This window comes from Diadema setosum, chromosome 8 (assembly GCF_964275005.1).
Source record: "Diadema setosum chromosome 8, eeDiaSeto1, whole genome shotgun sequence".
Lineage (NCBI taxonomy): Eukaryota > Metazoa > Echinodermata > Echinoidea > Diadematoida > Diadematidae > Diadema > Diadema setosum.
The window spans coordinates 11,432,060-11,457,909 of record NC_092692.1 but is presented as its reverse complement, the minus strand read 5'-3'; the positions used below and the strand labels follow the sequence as shown (position 1 = coordinate 11,457,909).

The 25,850-nt window shown below is 41.0% G+C and overlaps 1 protein-coding gene across 1 annotated transcript in view; it reads right to left on the bottom strand.

The window, feature by feature from the left end:
* LOC140231817 (transmembrane protein 104-like) overlaps window positions 1–25,850 on the bottom strand; it is a 77,813-nt gene that overhangs the window by 13,718 nt on the left and 38,245 nt on the right. The window contains exons 4-6 of the mRNA XM_072311970.1: window positions 9,891–10,002; window positions 3,469–3,555; window positions 1,844–1,943 (exon numbers count right to left, since the gene is read on the bottom strand). Of these exons, the coding sequence (XP_072168071.1) occupies window positions 1,844–1,943; window positions 3,469–3,555; window positions 9,891–10,002 (299 nt within the window). The remainder of the gene's footprint in view (window positions 1–1,843; window positions 1,944–3,468; window positions 3,556–9,890; window positions 10,003–25,850) is intronic.

Sequence of the window (25,850 nt, the reverse complement as noted above, 5' to 3'; positions counted from 1 at the left end):
ATGTCAAATATCAAGACATAATAAACACATTGTTGAGTCATGATGTTATGTCTAACCAACACAGAGAATGCTTCTTGAGAGATCAAGAGTGCCCACTGAACCCTGACATTTTGGCGCAACACAGTACTTAAGACCAGGGCTGCACATTAACCCATTTTTTTTTTTTTTCTACTGGTATGACCTGCCTGTCGGACCAGTAGGCAGTCACAGCGGACGACTATAATTAACTCCCCCGAAACCCACAAAACGTTTTGAATTTTCAACCGTCATCGAGGCAGTGCGAATCGGGCGTTCTCATTTTCACCAAAATTTCACCTTCTCATATCTCCGCTATACATTGACCAAAATCGCTCAAACTTTCAGTATCAATGCAAAATCATGATTTCTATCTACATACGAAAAATCATGAGAAACGATTGAGAACTTTTTAAGATATTCAACATTTCATGTTTCGCTGTCTCGGAAAACTACCCTCCGATTATTTCCAGACACATCTGGTCGCACCACTTAATATTCATGAAACTTGACATACATATTCATTAGACATGGGCGGACGTTAGCAGGGTGGTGTTCGCTTTGCCGAGACCTATTTTTGAAGTTACAAGTGAAAATAAATGAGGTATGTTGTCAGAAATCTCAAATTGTACGGGAGCAGCAAACGAGAATAATGACGTCATATTCTAAGAAAAACTGATTTGCGCTTGCGCAATGAATGGACTGTCCCATGCTGCTTCGATCCAGCAAGCTGATTGGTCGATGCAGTGCAGTGTACTGTCACTGCGCGAGATGCGAGGTGGCTGCATGCTGTGGGTGCCTAGTACACTGCACATGCATGCTACGCTGTGAGAGTGGGCTGGGTGGTGTTGATATTACAGTACATGTAGCAGTGTGCTGCAGGGGACTTCGCCACCTCAAAAACAAGTACTTACGTTATCAAAACTGGCCTACTAAAAAGAAAGTAGCCAAAATGTGAATATACTCCAGATCAGCTCTGATACCAGTTGCAAATTCATGACATTGGATTATTTGGACTTTACACAGATTTTACTGCACTAGTAAGTAACATTACAACTACGAATTCCCGGTACGAGTTACGATCAGAGTAAATTTTACTGCAGTGCCGTACGGCACTGAAGCACAGGTGACGTGAGAGCAACAAAAATGTGGGTACGTGGGACTGTACCCTGTCTTCCCGTGTGCGAATGACTATGAAATTTCATGCTCGGAACGAAGGTAGAAAGTGCACCTCTTTCGATTATTTCCAGACATATCTGGACGCATGACTTTTCGAATGTGATAGTTAAGAGTTCTGTAAAGAAATACATACTTAGTAACATACTTGAAAGTTTTTTGTTGTTCACGAAGTCAAAATGTGAAATTTTAGCAATGATTTTTGACAATTATTTTACGTTTTGCGAGTGAAGTTATGCTCCATTTTGGAATATTTTATCGTCGATATTTAAAAAATGTAACATAATGGCAGGTTAAAATGAGGTTTTTACTTTTCATAACCGTTTGGATTGTCAAAAAATATGAATAAATAGTAAAGTTACAGCAGTTTTGCTACGACACTTTCCTAGCGGTTTTCGTGCGAAACGTGTTCACTCAAGAGGAAAGCGAGGTCAGGTCAAAATGAAAACAGTGAGTTAATTGCACCCGTCCGCTGCGACTGTAGGTACCTGATTTTTCCATTTTTTACTGGTCCATTCCTGAAAAAGTTACTGGTTGGACAGTGATTTTTTGCTGGTCCTGGACTGTCGGACCAGTGCCAGTGTGCAGTGTTGCTTAGACTGTGTTATATAGAAAAGGACTGGTGGCCCACGCCAAACAATGTCCCACTCACCAGGTGATGTTCCTGAGCGACAAGGGTACAGCAACCGCATAGATGGCAAGGTCTCCATACAGGTAGATTATTATACACACATAGAAGAGAACCTGACCACCTGACAGTGAGGAGGGAAAGCAAACACAGTCAATCATTAGTGACAATTAAACCTTCCCAAATGATGAAGATGATGATGACAGAATGTTAGTTATGCTAGTGGTAATGATGATAATGCAAATCATACTGTGACAGTCTTACAATTTTCTTTATGGATATCACTTTATTGGTCATTACACTACAAGAAAAGCTACAAAAGTACATGTACATCAAAACAAAAAAGGTATCTTATTATTACACTGAAGCATTTTCACATCTATAGAGTAAAATTAATCAGCAAAATCACAACACACCTTGTTCTCTTGATACTGCATTTCTTTAAATGGGACATTTATTGTTATATGAAAAATATTAATATTCACACCATATTCAATGTGAAGGGATGAATACACATCCATCTCTACCAATAACGTTAAAATATATAATAGCAGATGTATGTACAAGTCACACCCATGTTCAAGTACAGGTCTGGTTGCTTCACAAAGCTTGAACAGTATCTGTGATAATGCATAATTCCAACAATATTTGCACCCTCTATGAAATGTTACTATTTCTGTTTTTCAATGTTAACAAAATTGCACCATGCCAGATAGCCAGGCTAAGTAAGATTGGTGCATTACACTGGTTTAGTGCACTCCTGTTAAAACCATACAGGATCATCACAAAATTCTCATTACAATGAAGTAAAATTCAGGTCCCCAAATTCCCACCTATATAAGATATCTTCACATACTCTGCTGTTAGGCTGCAACACAATTTTAATAGAAGGAAAGAAAAAAAAAAAAAACTACCAGTCCCAAGGACTACACTGTACCAAAATAACCTACTAGTACCAGCATAGTTTGGGTTGAATTCCTACACTATAAACCAAATGGATGTATAAATTGTATGTGGTTTCCTTTGGAGCACTAGATACACACTGAATAAAGATATAAGATGACTGCAAGCATGGAAACCTAGAGGGTGTTTAACAAAGAAATGAAGTCAGTCTTAAAAGTTTAAAATATACTTAATTAAGATTATGGTATGCTGTGAGCATCTTCAAAGTTGTTCTTCCTCATAAAAATGCAAATTTTGGAGACATTTTTCATGCAGCTTTTAACAGATTTATACAAAATAAAATAAGTGACGATGGAATTTTTCTGTATAAGTATTAACGTTCTGAAATTGATGGTGACCTGAAAGGTTGAGCTGTTATTTTCGTGAATTTTGCGTATCATGGATGGACCGCGAATTTAACTACATGCGAAAATGTCATGATGCGCTAGCGTAATAGTGAATGTATAATAACCTCAGTGTCAATTCGCAAAAACAGCATCTCGCGAAAATGTCTGTGACCTCCTTATTCATGAAAATATCTGTACATGAAAATAACAGCTTTTATACAGTATTAAAGTGAACGGAAAAACCAGTGGCATACCATAGTTTTAAGTCGATCTAAGATTTTAAGATTAACTTTAATAGCTTCTTTCTCAAACACTCACCAGGAAAGTTACCACCAGCATATATTAAACAAGGAAACTGACCTCTGCTGAAAAAGAGTGAAGCCATTTGTCCCATGTCTACCAGCTCTGTGATTTCAAAGTAATCTGCATGCTTCTTGGCCGCTTTCACTGTCGAATGAAAGCAAAGTAAGAAATAAAAGTGGCTTCCTTGTTAATGCAAATTATTGAAGCCATACGAAAAGGAAGACTCACAAGGGCTTTTTACACTTGCAAATTTTCGCTTAGTCCCGTACCAACAGTACGTGGGACTAAGGGGGAGGGGGCCTTAGCCCCACGATTGGTACTGGACTTTCCTTAGCCCACTTTCTGTTTACACTTGTTTTTACCACAGTGGGCTAGCCCCACCAATAATCCCGTACCATCTGGCCCTGCAAAAAAGCAGGGTTAGCACCGCAATTGTGGTGCTAACCCCGCAAATGTGGTGCCAAGCAAGCGAGTGTAAACAGAACGAAGAAATAATCCGGGGCTAAGCGACGGAGATGAAGCCTGAACCCCACACAGTACTGGACTAATTATATGAGTATAAAAAGGTAAGTTTTCTCTTTAGCCCGGGACAAGAGCTTAGTATGGAATTTACTGGCAAGTGTAAGAAAAAATTGGTACGGGATTAACGATAGTCCTGGGTCAGAGAAAGTACAGGGTTAAGAAACGCAAGTGTAAAAAGGGCTACAGTCAGCCCCTGTTTTCATAGATAAAATGCGACCCCCATTCTCACATAATTTCCTTACTTGCATGCTGTTGTGACATTTTCCTTCCAGTTCAATCTTTACAATTGGTCACATGCACATTTTTGTAACTGTTAGCATTATTTACACTTCTTTTTTTTTTTTTAATTGCAGAGTGGCACAATGACGTAATTAGGAGGAACATCAGGAAGTCCAAATCAAATGTGATTTTCAAGCCAGTACTCACAAAACCAGGAGTTTAATAACTTCCATATTAGCAACCCCAGGGCCAGCATTTCAATGACAGCGATTGGTGTGGTGTGCACACAAGTGAAAGGGAAAGAAGAACCCAGTATATAAAAAAGAAAAAAAGAAATTATACTGCTAATATCAATGGCCAAAATCTGATCAATGACCTCTCAGTTTGCACAATCTGGAGTTCAGCAGCTCTGCTAGCCAAATGCTGTCTCTGTGTGTCAAGGGCATTTCCTTTTTTTTTTCAACTTCAGAGAGCAGTTATTTATCACTGGCCTCCGTTTGTATGGAAACCACAGCCAGAACACATGACTACTTCAAACAATAAAAAAGTTCGGGTCTTTGAAAAGATGCGTATGTGATACCCATCTGAGTCCGATTAATTTGGCCATGGCAACTATCATAAAGACAGACAAGAGGCAGATAGCCGACTAGTGACCTACAACTAGGTCATGATCTGACCAGTCCACATCTGGCTATTGAAAGTGCATGTCTATACCATTTTGAAGTTGACTTCACTGAATGCAATAATCAGATGGACATAGCGATAAAATTGTTGTTAAAATCAGACAGAGAATAAGGATGTAGCGGAGTGGTAGTGTCTCACATGTTTTCCATTAACTATGGCATAGCTTGCAACCACATTCAAATATAAATCAAGAAAAGTTGTTCTCATTTGATGTGGTATTGTTACCCTAGGGTAACAAAATAGAAATCCACCATCTTGTTGAATTGTTCAATATTCTTTTCAGCGAGATGCCCTGGGTATTTGAAACATGGGTGAAAGCAATTTTCGGTGCTCTAGTGAAGAAAATTCTGTTGCAACAACGAGCTCAGTAGTGCAACAGCATCATAACATCAATGCTCATCACATTGCACACACTACAATGATCTCAGTGTCACACACAGACAGCAGCAATGCACAAAGCATTACCAATCCAAGAAAGATATGAAATAAGTACAATTATGTGAAGAGTTCATGGATTAAAATGATTGATAATCTCATTCTACATCACTTTTCAAAATTGTAATAACATGTTGGAAAACAAAATTTACAAATACAATACCATCATAATTGTAATTATCGTAATAAAGGTCATCTGTCACCGTTTAGTCTGTAAAGTGCATTGAAATTCCTACCAAGTCTGAAATGTGCGATATATAAAAACTAGCTATTATCATACGTAATGGTTATTAATCGTCTGCTTACCTCACCAATGAGGGTTACTATGGAAGACAATGAAGCTCTTACGCTTGACTGACTACATCACATGATGTTGTTTGCCACTGGCTTGAAATTAAATCAATTACATTTCTATTACAGCAGAAACACAAGTTGCTCTTACCCGCAGCAGCTGTCAGCAAACTAATTGCATTTCTCATCTCCTGCTCAATGAATTTTTAAGCAAAGAGGCCAAAGTCATCAGTCAGGCACAAGATTGCATTGCCAATCTCGTCAAAAAGACTGAAGACTGAAGACTGAAAGACTGCTGGCGCAGCCCCGCCAACAGAGGGCCTCAAAATCACCTTCGCGCCGTGTAGACGCTTCGCAGTCGTTTAGTACGAAAGGGGGGGGGGGTGGTGGGACAGATCAGGAATGAACGAACAGTCCTAGTACAGTCGAAAGTGACACCAGGGAGGTGGGAAGCTCTCTTCCCACCTCCCTAGTGACACATAGCATTGTGTAGTGCACAGTATGCCTATGATTGCCTGCTGACTTAGCATGCACTTTGCACTGAGTACGAGGTGTTGTTAGAAAGTGAATCTCCGAAATAAAAAGCGTTCATCGATTATCATTTTTTATATAACAGTTGCCTACTAGTGAAAGTAGTTGCTAGAACACGTGATGGAGTAGACTTCTAGACAAAGGGAGGACAAAATATAGAATAATGATGTAGATATTTAGCGTATTTAGTACACCTAGAGGAATTTCGGGAATGATCTTATAACATTTTCTCTTTTGTCCAAGATTGTTAAGAAGGTCAGTGTATAGAGCAATTACTTTTGCCGCAATATTCATGGCCCTATTCGTAGCACCTGTATGCCGCTGCAGATGATAGTGCAGTTTTGCTTTTTTTTTCTATTTATTTTCATTTGTTTTTGTCACCAGCCAAAAAGATTAGTAAGGTCCTTCATCTATTCCACTGTTGTGAGAACATGATCAAAACAAAAGCATTTCGGTGTACAACAATTTAAAAAGAGAAGAGAGTACACATAGGATATTGACACTTGAAACAAGTGATAGAGAACAGTGTTCATGCAGCGGGATGGCAGAGTTTAACAGTTAGTATACTTGAATCAGAATGGTAAATAGCCGCATGAGGCTAATTATCTTTTATTACTGTAACAACTTCATGAAAAATTATTTGTGTATTCATTTCTGGTCAGTTTTCTTCTGTTTGCGTTTGTAACTTCACAAAAAGGCAACTTTTATAAAGGCCAACAATGCCATGCTTTGGGGGTCGACACATCAACTGAATGCAACTGAAGTCTGAAATGTGCGATATATAAAAACTAGCTATTATCATAATGGTTATTAATCGTCTGCTTACCTCATCATGAGGGTTACTATGGAAGAAAATGAAGCTCTTACGCTTGACTGACTACATCACATGATGCTGTTCAATCAATCAATCAATCATAGTTTATTTCCAATCAACGAAAATCAAAAACATAGTACAATGTATACATGTCATTAAATGATATTGTTCAAACGCTTGCAAAAGATTCATGTAATATACGAGACAAATTATAGAACAACATATATGTACAATAATAAAGAGGAACACTGTACAAATACTACGTGGGCGAGCGGAAAACAAATTCGATTATGGAAAATAGTGATCCACTAAAAAGCAAAGCTTGTCGGACGTGGATCGCTAGATAAATAATGAGTAAATGATATACTAATTCTATAACAATATACATGTAGTTATTTTGAGATACACAGGTCGGGAAAAAAATATAGAATACCAATGCTATAGTGCCCAGACACTGTTCACTGAACCACGTGTATCGGGAAAATATGACAAGGACAATACATTCGTACACACATTCAATTACCCACAAGCATTCAATTACCCACACGCATTCGTACACACATTCAATTACCCACACATGATGCTGTTTGCCACTGGCTTGAAATTAAATCAATTACATTAATATTACAGCAGAAACACAAGTTGCTCTTACCCGCAGCAGCTGTCAGCAAACTAATTGCATTCTCATCTCCTGCTCAATGAATTTTTAAGCCAAGAGGCCAAAGTCATCAATCAGGCACAAGATTGCATTGCCAATCTCGTCAAAAAGACTGAAGGTCCGCTGCTGGCGCAGCCCCGCCAACAGAGAGCCTCAAAATCGCCTTCGCGCCGTTTAGTACGAAATTATGAATTATCGCAAGCTTCGTGGGGGGGGGGGGGGGTGGTGGGACAGATCAGGAATGAACGAACAGTCCTAGTACAGTCGAAAGTGACACCAGGGAAGCTCTCTTCCCACTCCCTAGTGACACATAGCATCGTGTAGTGCACAGTATGCCTATGATTGCCTGCTGACTTAGAATGCACTTTGCACTGAGTATGAGGTGTTGTTAGAAAGTGAATCTCTAAAATAAAAAACGTTCATTGATTATCATTTTCTATATAACAGTTGCCTACTAGTGAAAGTAGTTGCTAGAACACGTGATGGAGTAGACTTCTAGACAAAGGGAGGACAAAATATAGAATAATGATGTAGATATTTGGCATATTTAGTACACCTAGAGGAATTTCGGGAGTGATCTTATTACATTTTCTCTATTGTCCAAGATTGTTAAGAAGGTCAGTGTATAGAGCAATTACTTTTGCCGCAATATTCATGGCCCTATTCGTAGCACCTGTATGCCGCTGCAGATGATAGTGCAGTTTTGCTTTTTTTTACTATTTATTTTCATTCGTTTTTGTCACCAGCCAAAAAGATTAGTAAGTTCCTTCATCTATTCCACTGTCGTGAGAACATGATCAAAACAAAAGCATTTCGGTGTACAACAATTTAAAAAGAGAAGAGAGTACACATAGGATATTGACACTTGAAACAAGTGATAGATAACAGTGTTCATGCAGCGGGATGGCAGAGGTTAACAGTTAGTATACTTGAATCAGAATGGTAAATAGCCGCATGAGGCTAATTATCTTTTATTATTGTAACAACTTTATGAAAAAATTATTTGTGTATTCATTTCTGGTCAGTTTTCTTCTGTTTGCGTTTGTAACTTCACAAAAAGGCAACTTTTATAAAGGCCAACAACGCCATGCTTTGGGGGTCGACACATCAACTGAATGCAACTGAAATTGTAAGCATACTTGCTTCCTCATTTTCTCTGAATTTACCTGTTGATGTCATCTGGTTTTAACATGTTTTCCCTGTAGACCTACATAAAAAATATATGGAGCTCCAAGGTTGCTCATAAATGCAGATCTTCATAATCATAATGTAGTGACCAGTGTTGCTTCCTGTGTTTCTTTACATCACACACTGCCATAATGTAGATAAGGCACTTGTCATACAATCAAACCGATTGTCGAGGAACGGTCGTTTGACAGGTGCGAGACGTGGTCACTCATGGTTGTGTAATCCTCTTGTAAACAACTCTATGCCCTGTTCGAGTCCTCGACCACCCCCCCCCCCCCCCCAACCTGGGACAGGCCACATGTGCAAGTGCCATCTCGTAGCGGCCAAACGTGGAGTTTCCCTTCCCGCATCACAGATCACCACATACTTTTGTTGCCAGAACATTTTGCTGTCCTTGCCACTATGCCAATGAAATGGAAAGTGGAAAATGATCATTTAAAAAACAAAAAAAGGAACAAAATCCACAAATAAACACTTAAATATTTCAATGTTCTAAAATCTGCATTATCGATATCTCTTTCAAACAAAACCTGAATTTTTAATGCCCATATTCTACGCCTGTGCATTATCCCTGCCCCATACACAGAAACAAGCGAACATACCATGTTGCTTGGGAAGCTGTCAAGCTAAATCTTTGTCATTGCTGCAGTTAGATGTCTCTTGTGTAATCATGGTGGACACAGGAGAGACAAACCTATCAAGAGTGTGCAATATTGACTTGTGTGCCGAGACAGCCGTAAAGTGCTCTATCAACACACTCGTTTGATGAGAGATCTAGACCAGTGCTTCTCAACCAGTGGGCCATGAAGCTCTTGTAGGTGGGATGAGAAAGTCTTCCCAAAACGAAAATTGAAAAAAAAAATTGAATTCAATCTACACATGTAGGCTTGATATTAAAACTGGGCCTCAAAAAAACTTTGTAAAGGAGCCAAAGTGGGCCTTGGGTTAAAAAAAGGTTGGGAAGTGTGGATCTAGATGAATGCATGGTGACTAGAGGTTCATGATATTTCCTTCATTGAACAGGTCATATAATGGAGCACATGCTCCTAAAAAGTCCAAACCCAACAGTCCCCCTTGTTTTTTGCTTGTTTGTTTGTTGTTGCTTTTTTTTTGAGGGGGGGGGGGGGGGTTAAATACCTGAAGAATAATTGATTGGATTCCCACTCAGCAGTCTCTCTTTCTCATCGTTTTCCACGTCAGGGATGTAGGGATCAGCGTTCGATGAGCTGGTTGAACTTGTCTCATCCAGCTGTTAAGTGAGGGTAGTAAGGAGAGATACACTTAATGAGAGAAACAGATAACGTGCAGTTGATATTCTAACACAAGTTGACTAATGTCTACACCAACAACCAATTGCATATGTATTGTATTGCCTAGAAATATAGATATGCATATATAACATATTGATGTATATAAACAGCAGACCAATATACCAAGATTAACCAATCTACCATGAGGTATACACACATTATGTAAATTTTCAAACGGTAAATAAGTTGCAATTTTCCCAGTCATCGATTTGTTATGAACACAACCACTGGGAATTTGTAGCTGAAAGTTTTGCTTATACTTCTCTTGTGTGTTGCATTTGGATACACAATGATGCATGTCAATAAGTGCTGACATGATTTGGTGCCTTTGGATGCAATATGGTCACGATAAGTCAATTCTAAATGACACGATCTATCACTGTCTGGTCTTCCATTCAGATATGATCCGACAGGATTGTCACGATTGAGTCTGACATTGGGTCCCAAACTGACACGATCAATCAGAATCAGACTCCACAATTTTGGATTATTTGGTATGTGTAGACTATACGTGTGGATACTTTCCAATACATGTAAGGCCATCAACATTTAATATGCTCTACTGGGAATGGATATGATACTGTTCATGATCAAGATTGAGAGCAATACGCAGCCGAGCTACAATTAGACCCCGACAGGTATATATTGCCTGATTGACCATGGACTTTGATGTACCTTAAATTTCAACAGAGTGAATATTACAACCCACAAGCATCGACGATGGCAGGAGTTGGGGATGATGACATGAAATTTTCAATATCAGGGCTTACTTTATGCTTGCATTATCACTAGAAAGAAAGAAGGCAAGCAGCACCCAGACCAGCCACAACCTCAAGATAGTCCCTCCTCTAACCCAAAGAAATTAACACATTTCCCCAACCTGGACATGCTCACAATCCCTTCTTAAAAGACTTGATGTGCCTTGACATAAAGATGTTGGCCATATGAAATTGCTCCTGGGATTCTTTATGTTCCATATTTGCATAAGTGTATCATACATGTATGTCTTCTTCAAATTCTAAATATGTCTATCTCTCTTTATTTGGGATACCGGTATTGGGAGTTTGAGTTGGTTTGTTAGATCTGTGGTTTATTTTTGTGTTTTTCACACGAATAAGATATAAAAGTGACACCTAGCCTGACACTTAAATAACATGGTATACATTGGATACGCGACTGATATAACAACATAATGGCAATAATATACATGTATCATAAGTAGAAAAGCCGTCCAGACCACCTCCATGCAGCTCATTTCCACCCATACACACAATGCACACAATGCTGAAAATCATCCAAGTTTCCCAATATAGAAGCCTTTTGTTTAAATGTCATCAGCTTCCAGCTGCGCAGCACCTTTCCCAAGCAGAGAATGTGCTTAAGTGCACATACATGGTACGTGGTACACCTCAAATACGCGCAGCTTGAACTCCTAAGTTCATTGATCCTAAGTTGACCCCAAACACATAAAAAAAAAATAAATACATAAAATCCTTCAGAATCCATGAAAATTCCCTGATCACTTTCAAAATTAACCATCTGCTCCCTGTATCATTACCAACTTTTCCTGCAAGTTTCATCCAAGTCAGTCCACAACTTTTTGAGCTATTTCACACACACACACAGACAGACAAACAAACAAACAAATGAATAAACAAACAAACCAATGCCAATGAAAACATAACCTCCTTCCTTGGCAAAAGTCATAAACCAATTTAATTACACTATCTAAGTTACAAATTATATTAATGACCCTATGGTAGTCCAGGCTAGAAGGCACCTAACCTTGTTTTTTTTATATATACAATGTTTTTTGATGGTTTCTTGTCAATTTGAGGGTGCTGATTCCAAATCTGATTGATGCCATTCGCGTAACCTTGACCATTTCCGGCAAAATGCAAAAATCCAAAATGGCCACCAGATATGTTAATTTGACTGTGATAAACACAATTATGTGCATTCTATGACCAATTATTCCACCAAACTTTGTACATTTCTGTTCCTAGAGTTACTCCACCTGCATATGCAAGAGAATTTTCATTTCATATAAGTACATTTTAAAGCTCATTTTCAATTCAAAATGGCCGCCATTCCTATGCTCATGTACAATATGAATGGCAAAAAATATGCATGGAAATATAGAACAAATTTACTGTATTTCCAGTCCCGTACCGTGCCGTGTGTTATAAAGTGTTGCATGTGCAATACAAATATGTTGGATGCCACTTACAATATAGAGGGCCTACATGTATTTTGATCCTTCTATTAGAATGCAAAAATTCAAAATGGCAGCCACTCTTATGGCACTCGTATGGCACCTATTGGTCCATACTTATGAGCAGGATACTCTGCAGTTGAGCAGACGAGAGCTGTACAGAGGTGGCAAGTTTGGCTCAGTCAGCCTTTTCAGATCCAAAGGATCTGGGTTCAATTCCTTAGTCGAACTGAGCAATGGTGTGTGTAATTGGTCATACCGTTCCCACTAGAAAAAAATAAAAATTCTCTGTCCCTCAAATAGAATGTAAAATTGAGGTTCTGTGTGTGGAGAGAGTTACAACTCATACACATGAAATATACCGCTTCATTCATGCAAAGCAAAGTGCATAACCAGGTGAAGAAGTCCTACCTTACCTGGACCCCATAGAAAACTAGCTAGAGCAGCTAAATATAGGCTATCCCGTCATCTTCTCAGATGGATAATGGAACAAACAAAAAAGTAATGGCTTTTGGACCCAAGGTGCTTGTAAGTTTCTGGATGAATTTGACCAATGATTTGCTTGCAGCCCTGTTTATGTGTTCCCTGTATGTGAGAGTGTGGTCCAACAAAACTCCCAAGTAGGGCCTATGTAGAACCCACAGGAAAATATGCCCCCCCCCCCATTTTTTTGTTATATAAGCTATGTCCTATGTGAAACATATAACCCCTCTGTGAGAGATCTTCTCTCACCCCTACACAAGAGTGGAAGAGTCGAGAACAAAGGAGAGGGTAGCATGTGGCCAAAGCAGCATCAGCTAACCCATCACTTTTTGATTGCTGCTTGTGCCCATACAACCCACTAAGACGTGTCTCCTCCCTTCTTCTTTTGTCAAGGTAAGAAACTTCTTGATACACTATATTCAATCATATTTCTACTTGTATGTATGATATATAGTCAATGGTGAAAGATGTGAGTTATAAGTGTGATTGTGTCAATTTGTAATAATGAATTACAGCTTGAATGACGGGCGATATAAACAAGTTAGAGAACTTATGTTAGAGAGATTTTGGGTGAGTTAATACATGGTAACTTGTTCTGAGTATGTCTCTACTTACTCCATCCATCTTCAAATGATTCCTAAAGTGTTAAATGAGGGAAATATATCAAACAAGGTATATTAAAAAGGAAGACTTGTTGGTATCAGGATTTGTAGGAGAATACACATGAATATAATATGTGCATTCTCATGATATGTTTCATACCATTTTGCCTATATATATATTTATATGTTCTGTACATAACCATGTATATAAGTATTCATCTATGTTCCTGTTAGTTTGGAGATCAATATGTAGTTACTAGAATTTAGTACAGCCATAGAGTTAACAGGTGTTGGGAATAGCTATAAGACAGCAATGTGAACATGCTTGGTGTATATTGTGAGAACAGGCCAGGGGAGTTATATAGCAAAGGAAGTGGAAACAAAGCCTGATTCAGATTAATCTGTTTGCCTGCTCCCCCTGCACCACCTTCCATTCACTACCCAGTAGATGAGAACAAAGCCAGCAAAGTGTGTGTGTGCAACAGGGTAGAGTGAGGGCAGAAATTAGTACCTTAATACCCCTACCCCTTGCATTCAGCATCTTTGGTCTGTGTAAACACATTTGCTGAGACAAAACAAAGGTAGCAGCATGCTCCTTACAGGGGAGGTGCACTTAATGTAAGGTGTGAATTAGGTGTTCTTTATAGTGGATGCTGTCCAGCTAGAATTAAGGGATAAACTGGGGCTGATAGAAAACTCTGGCAGAGCTTGTCTCCAGCCACAAGCTAGTCTCACAACATAGACCCATTAAGATTGTTCAGTAATATGATATATAATTTGTATGTTGTACTTGTCTCTAACATAATTATTTGGATGTGTGATTGGAATGAAGGAGCATTCTTTATCTAGTTTAAGTAGAATGGATGTATGTCTGTATATATAGTGTATCAAAGGTTGTATAAATGAGAGTAGAGAAGTTTATAGACACAGGGTCTGAAACAGACACTATTCAGTACTGTACCAAGGAATGAGGTAAACCTGCTGGTACAAGTTTACAAACAAATTCTTTGTCTTTGAACTTGCTGTAGAAGATTACAGTTTTCCTTGCTTTTCTCACTTGTGTGGTTCCTCATTTTTAAAGGAAACTGCACATCCCTTGTAAAGCATTAAATGAAATCAGATTGAGTGTAGCTATTTTGATATCTCATGTCCAGTGCCTTACATGAATATGCGAAAGAAGGTATAATATCAGTTCCATTTCCATTTTATTTTCTTTCCATTTTCAATTTATACCATTCTACTCACAGAACAGAGTATTAGAAGATGTGTTGGGTGAAGTTATTGTTGGTATGATTGTTTAGTAGCATTTTAGTAGCACTGTACATTATTGACTAGATTAGTAGATTTATTAACAGAATATGATTACCTTTTAATAGTTGTTGTTTGACAAATCATGGTGAACATTTGTTGTGCCATAGTTATACTGGTGACTAACTCCTTTTGGTTGTTAATTAGTGATGATGAGTTGAATTCGTACCAAAGCCTCATTATGCATAATTTACAACACCATAATTAAGTTTGTATATAATACATGTATATAGTTTGTTAGATTAATATTGAGAGTGACAGGTTAAAAGATTATTACATTGATATGTTTTACAATTATTTGGATTAGAACAGATCAAAGTGTTATTGCAAAAGAACCGTAATGTTAATTCATTTTATTAATTAGTTAGTTATCAGTTATGTTGTGTTTTGATTAATTAGTTTTATTATAGAAGACCACACATACACAGGGTAGTATATATAACAGTGAAAATGAATGATTATTGTAAGAGTTGATATATTCACTGCGAGTTGATGCTCCATGTGATAACTATGAGAATGTATGAGAAAGAGTTATCGAGTGGATAACAGTGAATGATTATGAATAAATGATCACTTTTTGATTGCTGCTTGTGCCCATACAACCCACTAAGACGTGTCTCCTCCCTTCTTCTTTTGTCAAGTTTGATTGAGTATCACAGCCCACCCGGCCGCCCCTCGGCGCGGGTGCTACATTTGGCGACCCTGCCAGGACATCGCCTGCCACAGAGCTAGAAGGGCAGATGTGACGTCCAAGGACTGACTGAACCTGTAGACCATCCCTGACCAAGTACCTGTTTAAGACACCAGCATTCACCATGAGCCTAGAAAGCATCAGCCAGACAGTACAGGAAGGCCTCCATGGACTGGACGTGGACCAACTCCTTTTACTGGGCGAGAAGATGCAGATCCCCACGACAGATATGGAAAAGGTAAGGGGGAAAGGTAAGATGGGGTGTGTTAGGTTTTTTGCTAGGTACTTGGCCAGGGAGGAGGTAGAGGAGATGGAGGACGGTGGACTCGAGTATCTGCGCCAGGTCGGAGCCAACATCAGGGAGATAGCAGGAGAGGAAACTAAGGAGGAAACTAAGGAGGAGCCTGCACAACCGGCTGGGAGTAAAACACCGCTGATCGACAGTCCTACTGTTCCCCATCCAGTCCCACAGATGACGGAAAGTATTAGTCTCTCTAACCTACAGGGGCTCATAAAGAAGGAGTTCCGTGTGATAGGGCAGATTGGTGAGCCTACACAGAAAGATAAAATAACTTTTGCGAACCTCAACAGGCAGCTTGAGATGGCGCAGAGCAAGGGATACCCAGAGGCTGAGATCGTCGAGGGCGTCCTTCGTGCCATCAGCCCTGGGATGAGGCTCCGGAGCTATCTAGAGAGCAAAGCCGATCTCACACTATCTACACTGCGGGACATTCTAAAGGCCCACTTCAGGGAAGGAGATGCTACCACTTGGTACAAAGAACTGTCTGCGGCAGCCCAGGGAGGGAACAAAACAGCCCACGACTTCCTCCTTCGGATGCTGGACTTGCGGCAAAAGGTCTTGCAAGCCTCGGAGAAAGCAAGTACAAATCTGCGGTACGACCCAGCTCTTGTACAGCAAATGTTCTTGCATTCTCTGACGACAGGATTTCAGAACGATAATATCAGGATGGACATGCGACCACTCCTAAGCGATCCTGGAGTGTCGGATGAGACTTTGTTTCGACATCTTCAAGCCTCAGAAATGAATGAGACTGAAAGACGAGGTAAACAAAAGACAACAAAGGCGAAAATAAACAAGGTAGAGCCGGAGGTGAGCAGTCTTCAGAAACAGCTGCAGGACATTCGAGCTGAGTTAGCAAGCCTGAAGGCTGGCAGCCAAAACCGCCCGACAGCTCAGCAGAATAGACCACCAACCCGAGGAAGAAGGCCTGACTGGGGATGCCATGCCTGTCGACAGCAGGGCAAGGGTGCAGAGTGTGCCCATTGTTTCCATTGTGGCAGTGGAGACCATTTTCTTCGGGGCTGCAGAGCGCGGTACCAGACGGGAAACGCGACAGGGTTGCCAAGGAGGGACGACCGGCAACCTTTGGCGAACCAAAGTCCCAACCCGCACGCACAGTAAGGAGAAACCCTCGCAAGGAAACACAAACACCCCAGCCAATCCACAACAAGAATAAACCCAACAATCCCAAGTCATCGCTAGCAGAGAGAAATTCATCTACTTTCAAGTATCCCCATGTAGGAGTTGGCCTGATTGGAAGACACTATAGGAGACTAGTAAATCTCATCGGAGAAAAGTGCATGGTGAGATGTCGAGTCAATGGTGTGTCGACCAGTGCTCTTTGGGACACCGGAGCCCAGGTGTCTATTGTCTCCCGTGCATGGAAGGACAGGAATCTACCAGACGAGGTCATCCATCCCATTGCTGAATTGATGGAAGGGCAGAATTTGCAGCTCAAGGCAGCAAATGGCCAAGAAATCCCCTTCCTGGGATGGATGAAAGTCAGCTTTTCACTGGAAGACAAAGAGAAGGCTCCTGTCATTGATATTCCAATATTGGTTACGCAAGACCCTCTCAGTGAGCCAATTATTGGATTCAATGTAATCAGTGAGATGGTACGACAACCCCCCTACATCGACACCAAGCAGGGAACCGACACTTTCCATGATGCTTTTGACTCCAGCCCAGCCATCGTCGACTCGGTCGTAAGTCTACTACAGAGTGTAGAAGAAGACGATGAACTGGGTGTGGTGAAACATCCTAAGGGCTTCACAACAATCTCTAAGCAAGCTTCAATATTGATGACCTGCAGAGTGAGAGCTGCGATACCCATCCAATCCCCAACTGAGGTGCATTTTCAGCCCGACTACTGTGAGCTCCCTGATGGACTGTCTCTAGGTGAAGGGTTGGTCTGCCTCAAACCTGGATCAAGCTGCAAGGTGGAGATATTGGTCACAAATACAACAAAGCATGACATCACAGTCCATGGCCCAACGATTGTGGGACGGGTGCAAAGAGCGGCTGCCATCATACCAGGTCATGTCATGACTCCCCATGAGTTGCCAGAGGTAAAGGTTGCCACGGTTACACCCGATACCCCCGCTCATGATGATTTCATCCCTGATGTGGACCTATCTAATCTTACCCCAGAGCAACAAGAAAAGGTGAAAAGGGTTTTAAGACAAGAAAGGGACGCATTTGCAAGGAATGATGATGACATCGGACGTATTGAGGACCTGCAAATGCACATCAATCTGACCGATCATTCTCCAGTTCAACGTACATACATGTCTATTCCCCGACCACTTTACCAAGAGGTCCGAAACTACATCGAAGATTTGATTAGCCGTGGGTTCGTTGAAAAGTCTACATCTCCTTATTCATCTCCAGTAGTCTGTGTTAGGAAAAAGGATGGCGGCCTACGTCTGTGCATCGACTACCGGGAGTTGAACAAGAAGACCATCTGCGACCGCCAGCCAATACCCCGCATCCAGGATGTCCTCGATGGGCTTGGAGGGAGCGAATGGTTTACTACACTCGACCAAGGCAAGGCCTATCACCAGGGGTATATGGACAAGGACAGCCAACCGATGACTGCGTTTGTCACCCCCTGGGGCTTATACCAATGGGTACGTATTCCGTTTGGTTTGAAGAATGCCCCGGCGGTATATCAACGCCACATGGAACGGACCTTGGATGGCCTGACTCATAAGTTCTGTGTTGTGTACTTGGACGACATTCTGGTATACAGCCAAAACTTTGATGACCATCTCAACCACATTCAACAGGTCTTGCAGAGGATGAAGCAACAAGGAATCAAGTTGAAACCAGCGAAATGTATGCTGTTTCAGAAAGAAGTAAAGTACCTGGGCCGGATCGTCTCCAACAAGGGACATCGACCAGATCCGAAAGATACAGCAGCACTACAGTCCTTGAGAAATAAGCGCCCAAAGAACGTAGGTGGTGTAAGACAAGTGCTTGGCCTTGTTGGATATTACCGCAGGTACATCGTTGACTTCTCTCGGAAAGCTAAGCCTCTGTATGACCTATTGAAGGGACCATCACACCAAGACCCAAAAGTAGACAAAAAGACAAGCAACTCAAGGAACAGGAAAACAAAAGAAAAGAAACATCTTGTCCCATCCAGTCAACCAATCACATGGACAAATGACCATCAAATGATACTGGAAAATCTCATTGACCAGCTAACATCACCTCCCATCATGGCCTACCCGGATTTTGACAGACCGTTTGCACTATTCACAGACGCGTCACAGGAAGGACTAGGTGCCGTTTTGACTCAGGAACAAGATGGAAAGATTTGTGTGATTGGTTATGGTTCCCGAACACTGTCCCCTGCCGAGAAGAACTACCACCTACATTCTGGCAAGTTAGAATTTCTAGCTCTGAAATGGGCAGTGACGGAACACTTCCGGGATTATTTGTTTTATGCCCCTAGCTTTACCATCTTCACAGACAACAACCCCCTGACTTACATCATGACTACAGCAAGGCTAAACGCAACTGGACAGAGGTGGGTCTCGGAACTGGCTGATTTCAACTTTTCAGTGAAATATCTCCCTGGAAAGAAGAACCAAGTAGCAGATACACTTTCTAGGTTACCAGTAGACTTGGCAGAATACCAGCAGATGTGCACGAAGGAGGTCTCCCCAGACACAGTTACAGCAATGTACGCTGCAGTGCAACAACAAGGGACGGAGGCAGTTTTCGTTCACGCCCTGTCCACTGACATTGCAAGAGAGAGCATAATAGGAAATCCCGAGACACCACCAATCCTTACCAGCAAAACAATTCGAACAGCACAAGAACAAGACCCAGCAATCAGACCAGTCCTACAAGCCAAACTGCAAGACAAATTCCCAACCCGAGAAGCCCAGAAAGACATGCATCCCTGCTCTCGACGTCTGTTGCATGAATGGAAACAGTTGCATGTTAGCGAAGATGGCGTCCTAGTTCGAAAAACTGCCAACCGCCATCAAATGCTACTACCCAAGTGTTACCACCAACTAGTTCTACAACAACTTCATGACAACATGGGGCACCAAGGCGCAGACCGTGTACTCTCTCTCCTCAGGGATCGGTTTTACTGGCCTCATATGCAACGAGACGTTGAGCAGTACATAGGACGCACATGTTCATGCATCAAAGACAAGAAACCAGTAAGGAGAACAAAGGCACCACTCAACCCGATCATTGCATCTCAGCCTTTTGAATTGGTGTCTTTAGATTTCCTTCATCTAGAGAAGAGTGTTGGCGGACAGGAGTACATACTGGTCATTGTAGATCACTATACTAGATTTGCACAGGCTTACGCAACCTCCAACAAGAGCGCGAAGACTGCAGCTGACAAGTTTTTCAATGACTTTGTACTACGGTTTGGCCTCCCCAAGCGAATACACCATGATCAAGGGAGGGAGTTTGAGAATAAGTTTTTCTCACAACTCTGTCGTCTGACTGGAATTTCAAGATCCCACACGACGCCGTACCATCCCGAGGGAAATGGGAAAGTAGAGAGGATGAACAGGACACTACTTGGAATGCTCCGCACACTACCAACCACAGAGAAGGCCAGGTGGAAAGAGCATCTCAACAAAGTGGTCCACGCGTACAACTGTACCCGGCACTCCTCCACAGGGTATTCCCCATTTTTCCTCCTGTATGGCAGAACGCCCCGTCTTCCAGTCGATTTGGCATTTGGTCTGAAAACTGCAGAGGACTCAGGCACCCCAAAGGACTATGACGGCTATGTAGAGAAGTGGAAAGATCAAATGGAGGAGGCATACAAGATGGCTTCCCAGCGAATGACAGCATCAGCCAGACACAATAAACAGCTCTATGACAAGAACATCTACAGTCCAATCCTCTCTCCAGGTGACAGAGTAATAGTCAAGAATTTGGCTCCCACAAGTGGCCCTGGAAAGCTCCGCGGATACTGGGAGGACACAGTGTACAGGGTTGTCGCTCAGAAGGAGGAAATGCCAGTGTACAAGATTGCGCCAGAGAGTGGTAAAGGGCGAACTCGAATTCTACACAGGAATCACCTTCTGCCTTGTGACTACCTTGGAAAAGGACCCCAAATCGTGCCAAAACATGAACCCCAAAGACCTGAAACTCGTTCCTCAGCAAGCCGGCCTCCAAAGAGAAGACAGTCGCCAGAGTCACCACCTCCAGATGAGATCTCAGACTCAGACGACTCAGAATCAGGTTATTACCTGGAATACAGGCGGAGAGCTCAGGAATACGATCCAGGTGTGAACCAGGAGACATCCTACCAAGGACTGGAAGTGACTGAGAGAAACCAGGTGAATGGTGACCAGATTGCTGAAAATGTTCTAGAACAAAGAGCTAATGAAGCCCCAGTTGAGAGACCTCAGGATATTGAAGAGACCCACCAACCACCTGAAAGAGAAGAAACAAATGAAAATCCAGCACCACCACAAACCCCACCACAGATCCAAGAGAGAAGGACGTCTAGCCGCACCAGGAGACCCCCAACCACTTTCACATATGAACAACTGGGACAGCCTTCGACTATTGGTCATATGAACACTATGTCTGGCCACAGACAAGATAATCTAGTCTACGGACCCCAGCTTACAACCTACAACCACCAACCCTTCCCCAACTTCTACAGTGACATGAACGCCGGCCAGCCTGTCATCCAATCCTCCATTCCTCCTCAATACCTCCTTCGTAACCAGTACTCTAACTTTAACCAACAACCTTTCCCCCTCTTTCCCGTACCTGCCCAACTGCATCCCCGTATGGGAATGAGTTCCAGTGGGCCAAATAGTTCGTATCATCATCACCACTACCCTCCAGGCCAGATCCCGACATGATGTCCCCATGATGTCTGCTGCCCACGCGAGATGTCCGCAAGTCTGCACATCATCTGTTCATCGCACCATGACATTTCCAGAAATCTACTGTCAACCTGGGCTGAAGTGCGAGCTACATCAAGAAGACAAACAAGATCCTCCGCAACAAGTGAAAGGACAATTTCAATGAGGATGAGTGAAACCGTAATTTTTATTAACTCAGACTGATACTTGCAATTCGGCTTAGACTTATACTCAGTGTTGAAGATGAAAGAAATAACAAATAGGGATAGATGTATAGAGAGATATAGTAGAAGCAAACCTGTGCGCAGGGTTTAAAGAGAGATAATGGTTCAGGAAGGTGAAGCTCATCTCTAGGTGAGATAAGCAGTCTAAGATGGCATACTGGAAATTACATTCCATTGTTAGTTCCTGAACCCCTATTTGTTTTATTTAGAGTGTTTTTGTTGAGAGAATGCCACTGACGGCATATTTTGTATCATTTGTAATCGATTAATCTGAGAAAGATTGGAAGACCGCGTTATACAACAGGATATGTGCACACCCTGTTAAGGTCGTAACAGTCCCAGGAATGGGATTCATGCAGAAAGCGTGGAGGATGGATCCTCAACATTTTATGATTATGACAATGATATATTTCTATAGAAACACTCGTAAAAGGGTATGTTCCCTTAGAAGTGACTGATGTTATTGTCTGTATAAGCGAATTGAAGTGTTAAACATTCACACAGTTTTATAAAAGTGGTATAGCTAAAACACATATGTTTTAATGTCGTGGAAGACATTATTTTTAGGAGGGGAGAGATGTAGAACCCACAGGAAAATATGCCCCCCCCCATTTTTTTGTTATATAAGCTATGTCCTATGTGAAACATATAACCCCTCTGTGAGAGATCTTCTCTCACCCCTACACAAGAGTGGAAGAGTCGAGAACAAAGGAGAGGGTAGCATGTGGCCAAAGCAGCATCAGCTAACCCATCACTTTTTGATTGCTGCTTGTGCCCATACAACCCACTAAGACGTGTCTCCTCCCTTCTTCTTTTGTCAAGGTAAGAAACTTCTTGATACACTATATTCAATCATATTTCTACTTGTATGTATGATATATAGTCAATGGTGAAAGATGTGAGTTATAAGTGTGATTGTGTCAATTTGTAATAATGAATTACAGCTTGAATGACGGGCGATATAAACAAGTTAGAGAACTTATGTTAGAGAGATTTTGGGTGAGTTAATACATGGTAACTTGTTCTGAGTATGTCTCTACTTACTCCATCCATCTTCAAATGATTCCTAAAGTGTTAAATGAGGGAAATATATCAAACAAGGTATATTAAAAAGGAAGACTTGTTGGTATCAGGATTTGTAGGAGAATACACATGAATATAATATGTGCATTCTCATGATATGTTTCATACCATTTTGCCTATATATATATTTATATGTTCTGTACATAACCATGTATATAAGTATTCATCTATGTTCCTGTTAGTTTGGAGATCAATATGTAGTTACTAGAATTTAGTACAGCCATAGAGTTAACAGGTGTTGGGAATAGCTATAAGACAGCAATGTGAACATGCTTGGTGTATATTGTGAGAACAGGCCAGGGGAGTTATATAGCAAAGGAAGTGGAAACAAAGCCTGATTCAGATTAATCTGTTTGCCTGCTCCCCCTGCACCACCTTCCATTCACTACCCAGTAGATGAGAACAAAGCCAGCAAAGTGTGTGTGTGCAACAGGGTAGAGTGAGGGCAGAAATTAGTACCTTAATACCCCTACCCCTTGCATTCAGCATCTTTGGTCTGTGTAAACACATTTGCTGAGACAAAACAAAGGTAGCAGCATGCTCCTTACAGGGGAGGTGCACTTAATGTAAGGTGTGAATTAGGTGTTCTTTATAGTGGATGCTGTCCAGCTAGAATTAAGGGATAAACTGGGGCTGATAGAAAACTCTGGCAGAGCTTGTCTCCAGCCACAAGCTAGTCTCACAACATAGACCCATTAAGATTGTTCAGTAATATGATATATAATTTGTATGTTGTACTTGTCTCTAACATAATTATTTGGATGTGTGATTGGAATGAAGGAGCATTCTTTATCTAGTTTAAGTAGAATGGATGTATGTCTGTATATATAGTGTATCAAAGGTTGTATAAATGAGAGTAGAGAAGTTTATAGACACAGGGTCTGAAACAGACACTATTCAGTACTGTACCAAGGAATGAGGTAAACCTGCTGGTACAAGTTTACAAACAAATTCTTTGTCTTTGAACTTGCTGTAGAAGATTACAGTTTTCCTTGCTTTTCTCACTTGTGTGGTTCCTCATTTTTAAAGGAAACTGCACATCCCTTGTAAAGCATTAAATGAAATCAGATTGAGTGTAGCTATTTTGATATCTCATGTCCAGTGCCTTACATGAATATGCGAAAGAAGGTATAATATCAGTTCCATTTCCATTTTATTTTCTTTCCATTTTCAATTTATACCATTCTACTCACAGAACAGAGTATTAGAAGATGTGTTGGGTGAAGTTATTGTTGGTATGATTGTTTAGTAGCATTTTAGTAGCACTGTACATTATTGACTAGATTAGTAGATTTATTAACAGAATATGATTACCTTTTAATAGTTGTTGTTTGACAAATCATGGTGAACATTTGTTGTGCCATAGTTATACTGGTGACTAACTCCTTTTGGTTGTTAATTAGTGATGATGAGTTGAATTCGTACCAAAGCCTCATTATGCATAATTTACAACACCATAATTAAGTTTGTATATAATACATGTATATAGTTTGTTAGATTAATATTGAGAGTGACAGGTTAAAAGATTATTACATTGATATGTTTTACAATTATTTGGATTAGAACAGATCAAAGTGTTATTGCAAAAGAACCGTAATGTTAATTCATTTTATTAATTAGTTAGTTATCAGTTATGTTGTGTTTTGATTAATTAGTTTTATTATAGAAGACCACACATACACAGGGTAGTATATATAACAGTGAAAATGAATGATTATTGTAAGAGTTGATATATTCACTGCGAGTTGATGCTCCATGTGATAACTATGAGAATGTATGAGAAAGAGTTATCGAGTGGATAACAGTGAATGATTATGAATAAATGATCACTTTTTGATTGCTGCTTGTGCCCATACAACCCACTAAGACGTGTCTCCTCCCTTCTTCTTTTGTCAAGTTTGATTGAGTATCACAGCCCACCCGGCCGCCCCTCGGCGCGGGTGCTACACCTATATCATAGGTAGGGAACTCCTTAGCCTATGCTTGGAAGGCTTGCCACAGATCGAAGGCTACCTTGAACATAGCGTTGGCAAGATGGTTACTAAGATGGAAGGCATGGGCCTGATGGCAAACTTGCAAAGGTTGGGGCAAAGTCTCCAGAAGGTGAAGTACTCCTCCATTGTCTTGAGATGGGTCAGGACTTGGCTGATGTCATCCAAGGACTTTCTATGAGACGTAAAGGCAAGATCATCTGCACAAGCAAACTTCCTACATGAAGTGATTGTCATGTCACCATGTATGCCTATATGTTGAAGAAGGAGTGGAGTTAGTTTATAGCCACCCTGGGGGTGGCCATCATTCGGAATCCTTACACAGATGGTCTGGTTACCTACAGCAATCCTGAATCTGCAAGTGCTGAAGACTAAAGACAAGCAGTGGGAAGTTGTTACAGCACTGTTTTCTGAATGAGGCAGCACTTTACAGATCTCAGAGGCTCCCTTGACATCATACGCAAACACATTCACTCCAAGAAAACTAGTGGTAAAATTCATCTGCCTCGAGAACAGTGAAGCCTTTCACCTACCATGGTTGCATTTAGGCAACAATGTCAGCATGTCTATTGTCAGATAGCTCTGTGGATGGTAGCTGGTAAGGTTGGACTTTGGATCTTCTGTAAAGAAGTGCTGAAGCAAGTCCCCATGTCTTCACCCTGTCTCTATGGCAAGATCACTCAGTGACCCCTAAAGTACCTTGTAAGGAAACTGCAGGATTGCAGGGGTCGCGGAACCGAGGGCTTGGCAGCAGCAAAGGTGGGAGCAAACAGGTGTAAAACAAGCTCCTCGGCTAAAATGGACCAATCCCATTAATATTAATCATGAATCCCCTGCATTGTAGTAACATTGGTAAATATTCCATAAGTCCACAATAATACTAATCATTGAAGAAAAGGTGTGAGCAAAGTACTCATCTCCAGACAGAAAAATGTGTCAATTTTACAGTGGCAAGCACAAGATTAAAGGGAAGATAAACCCCAAGAACAATGTGGATTGAGTTAAAGCAGCAACATTATTAGAAC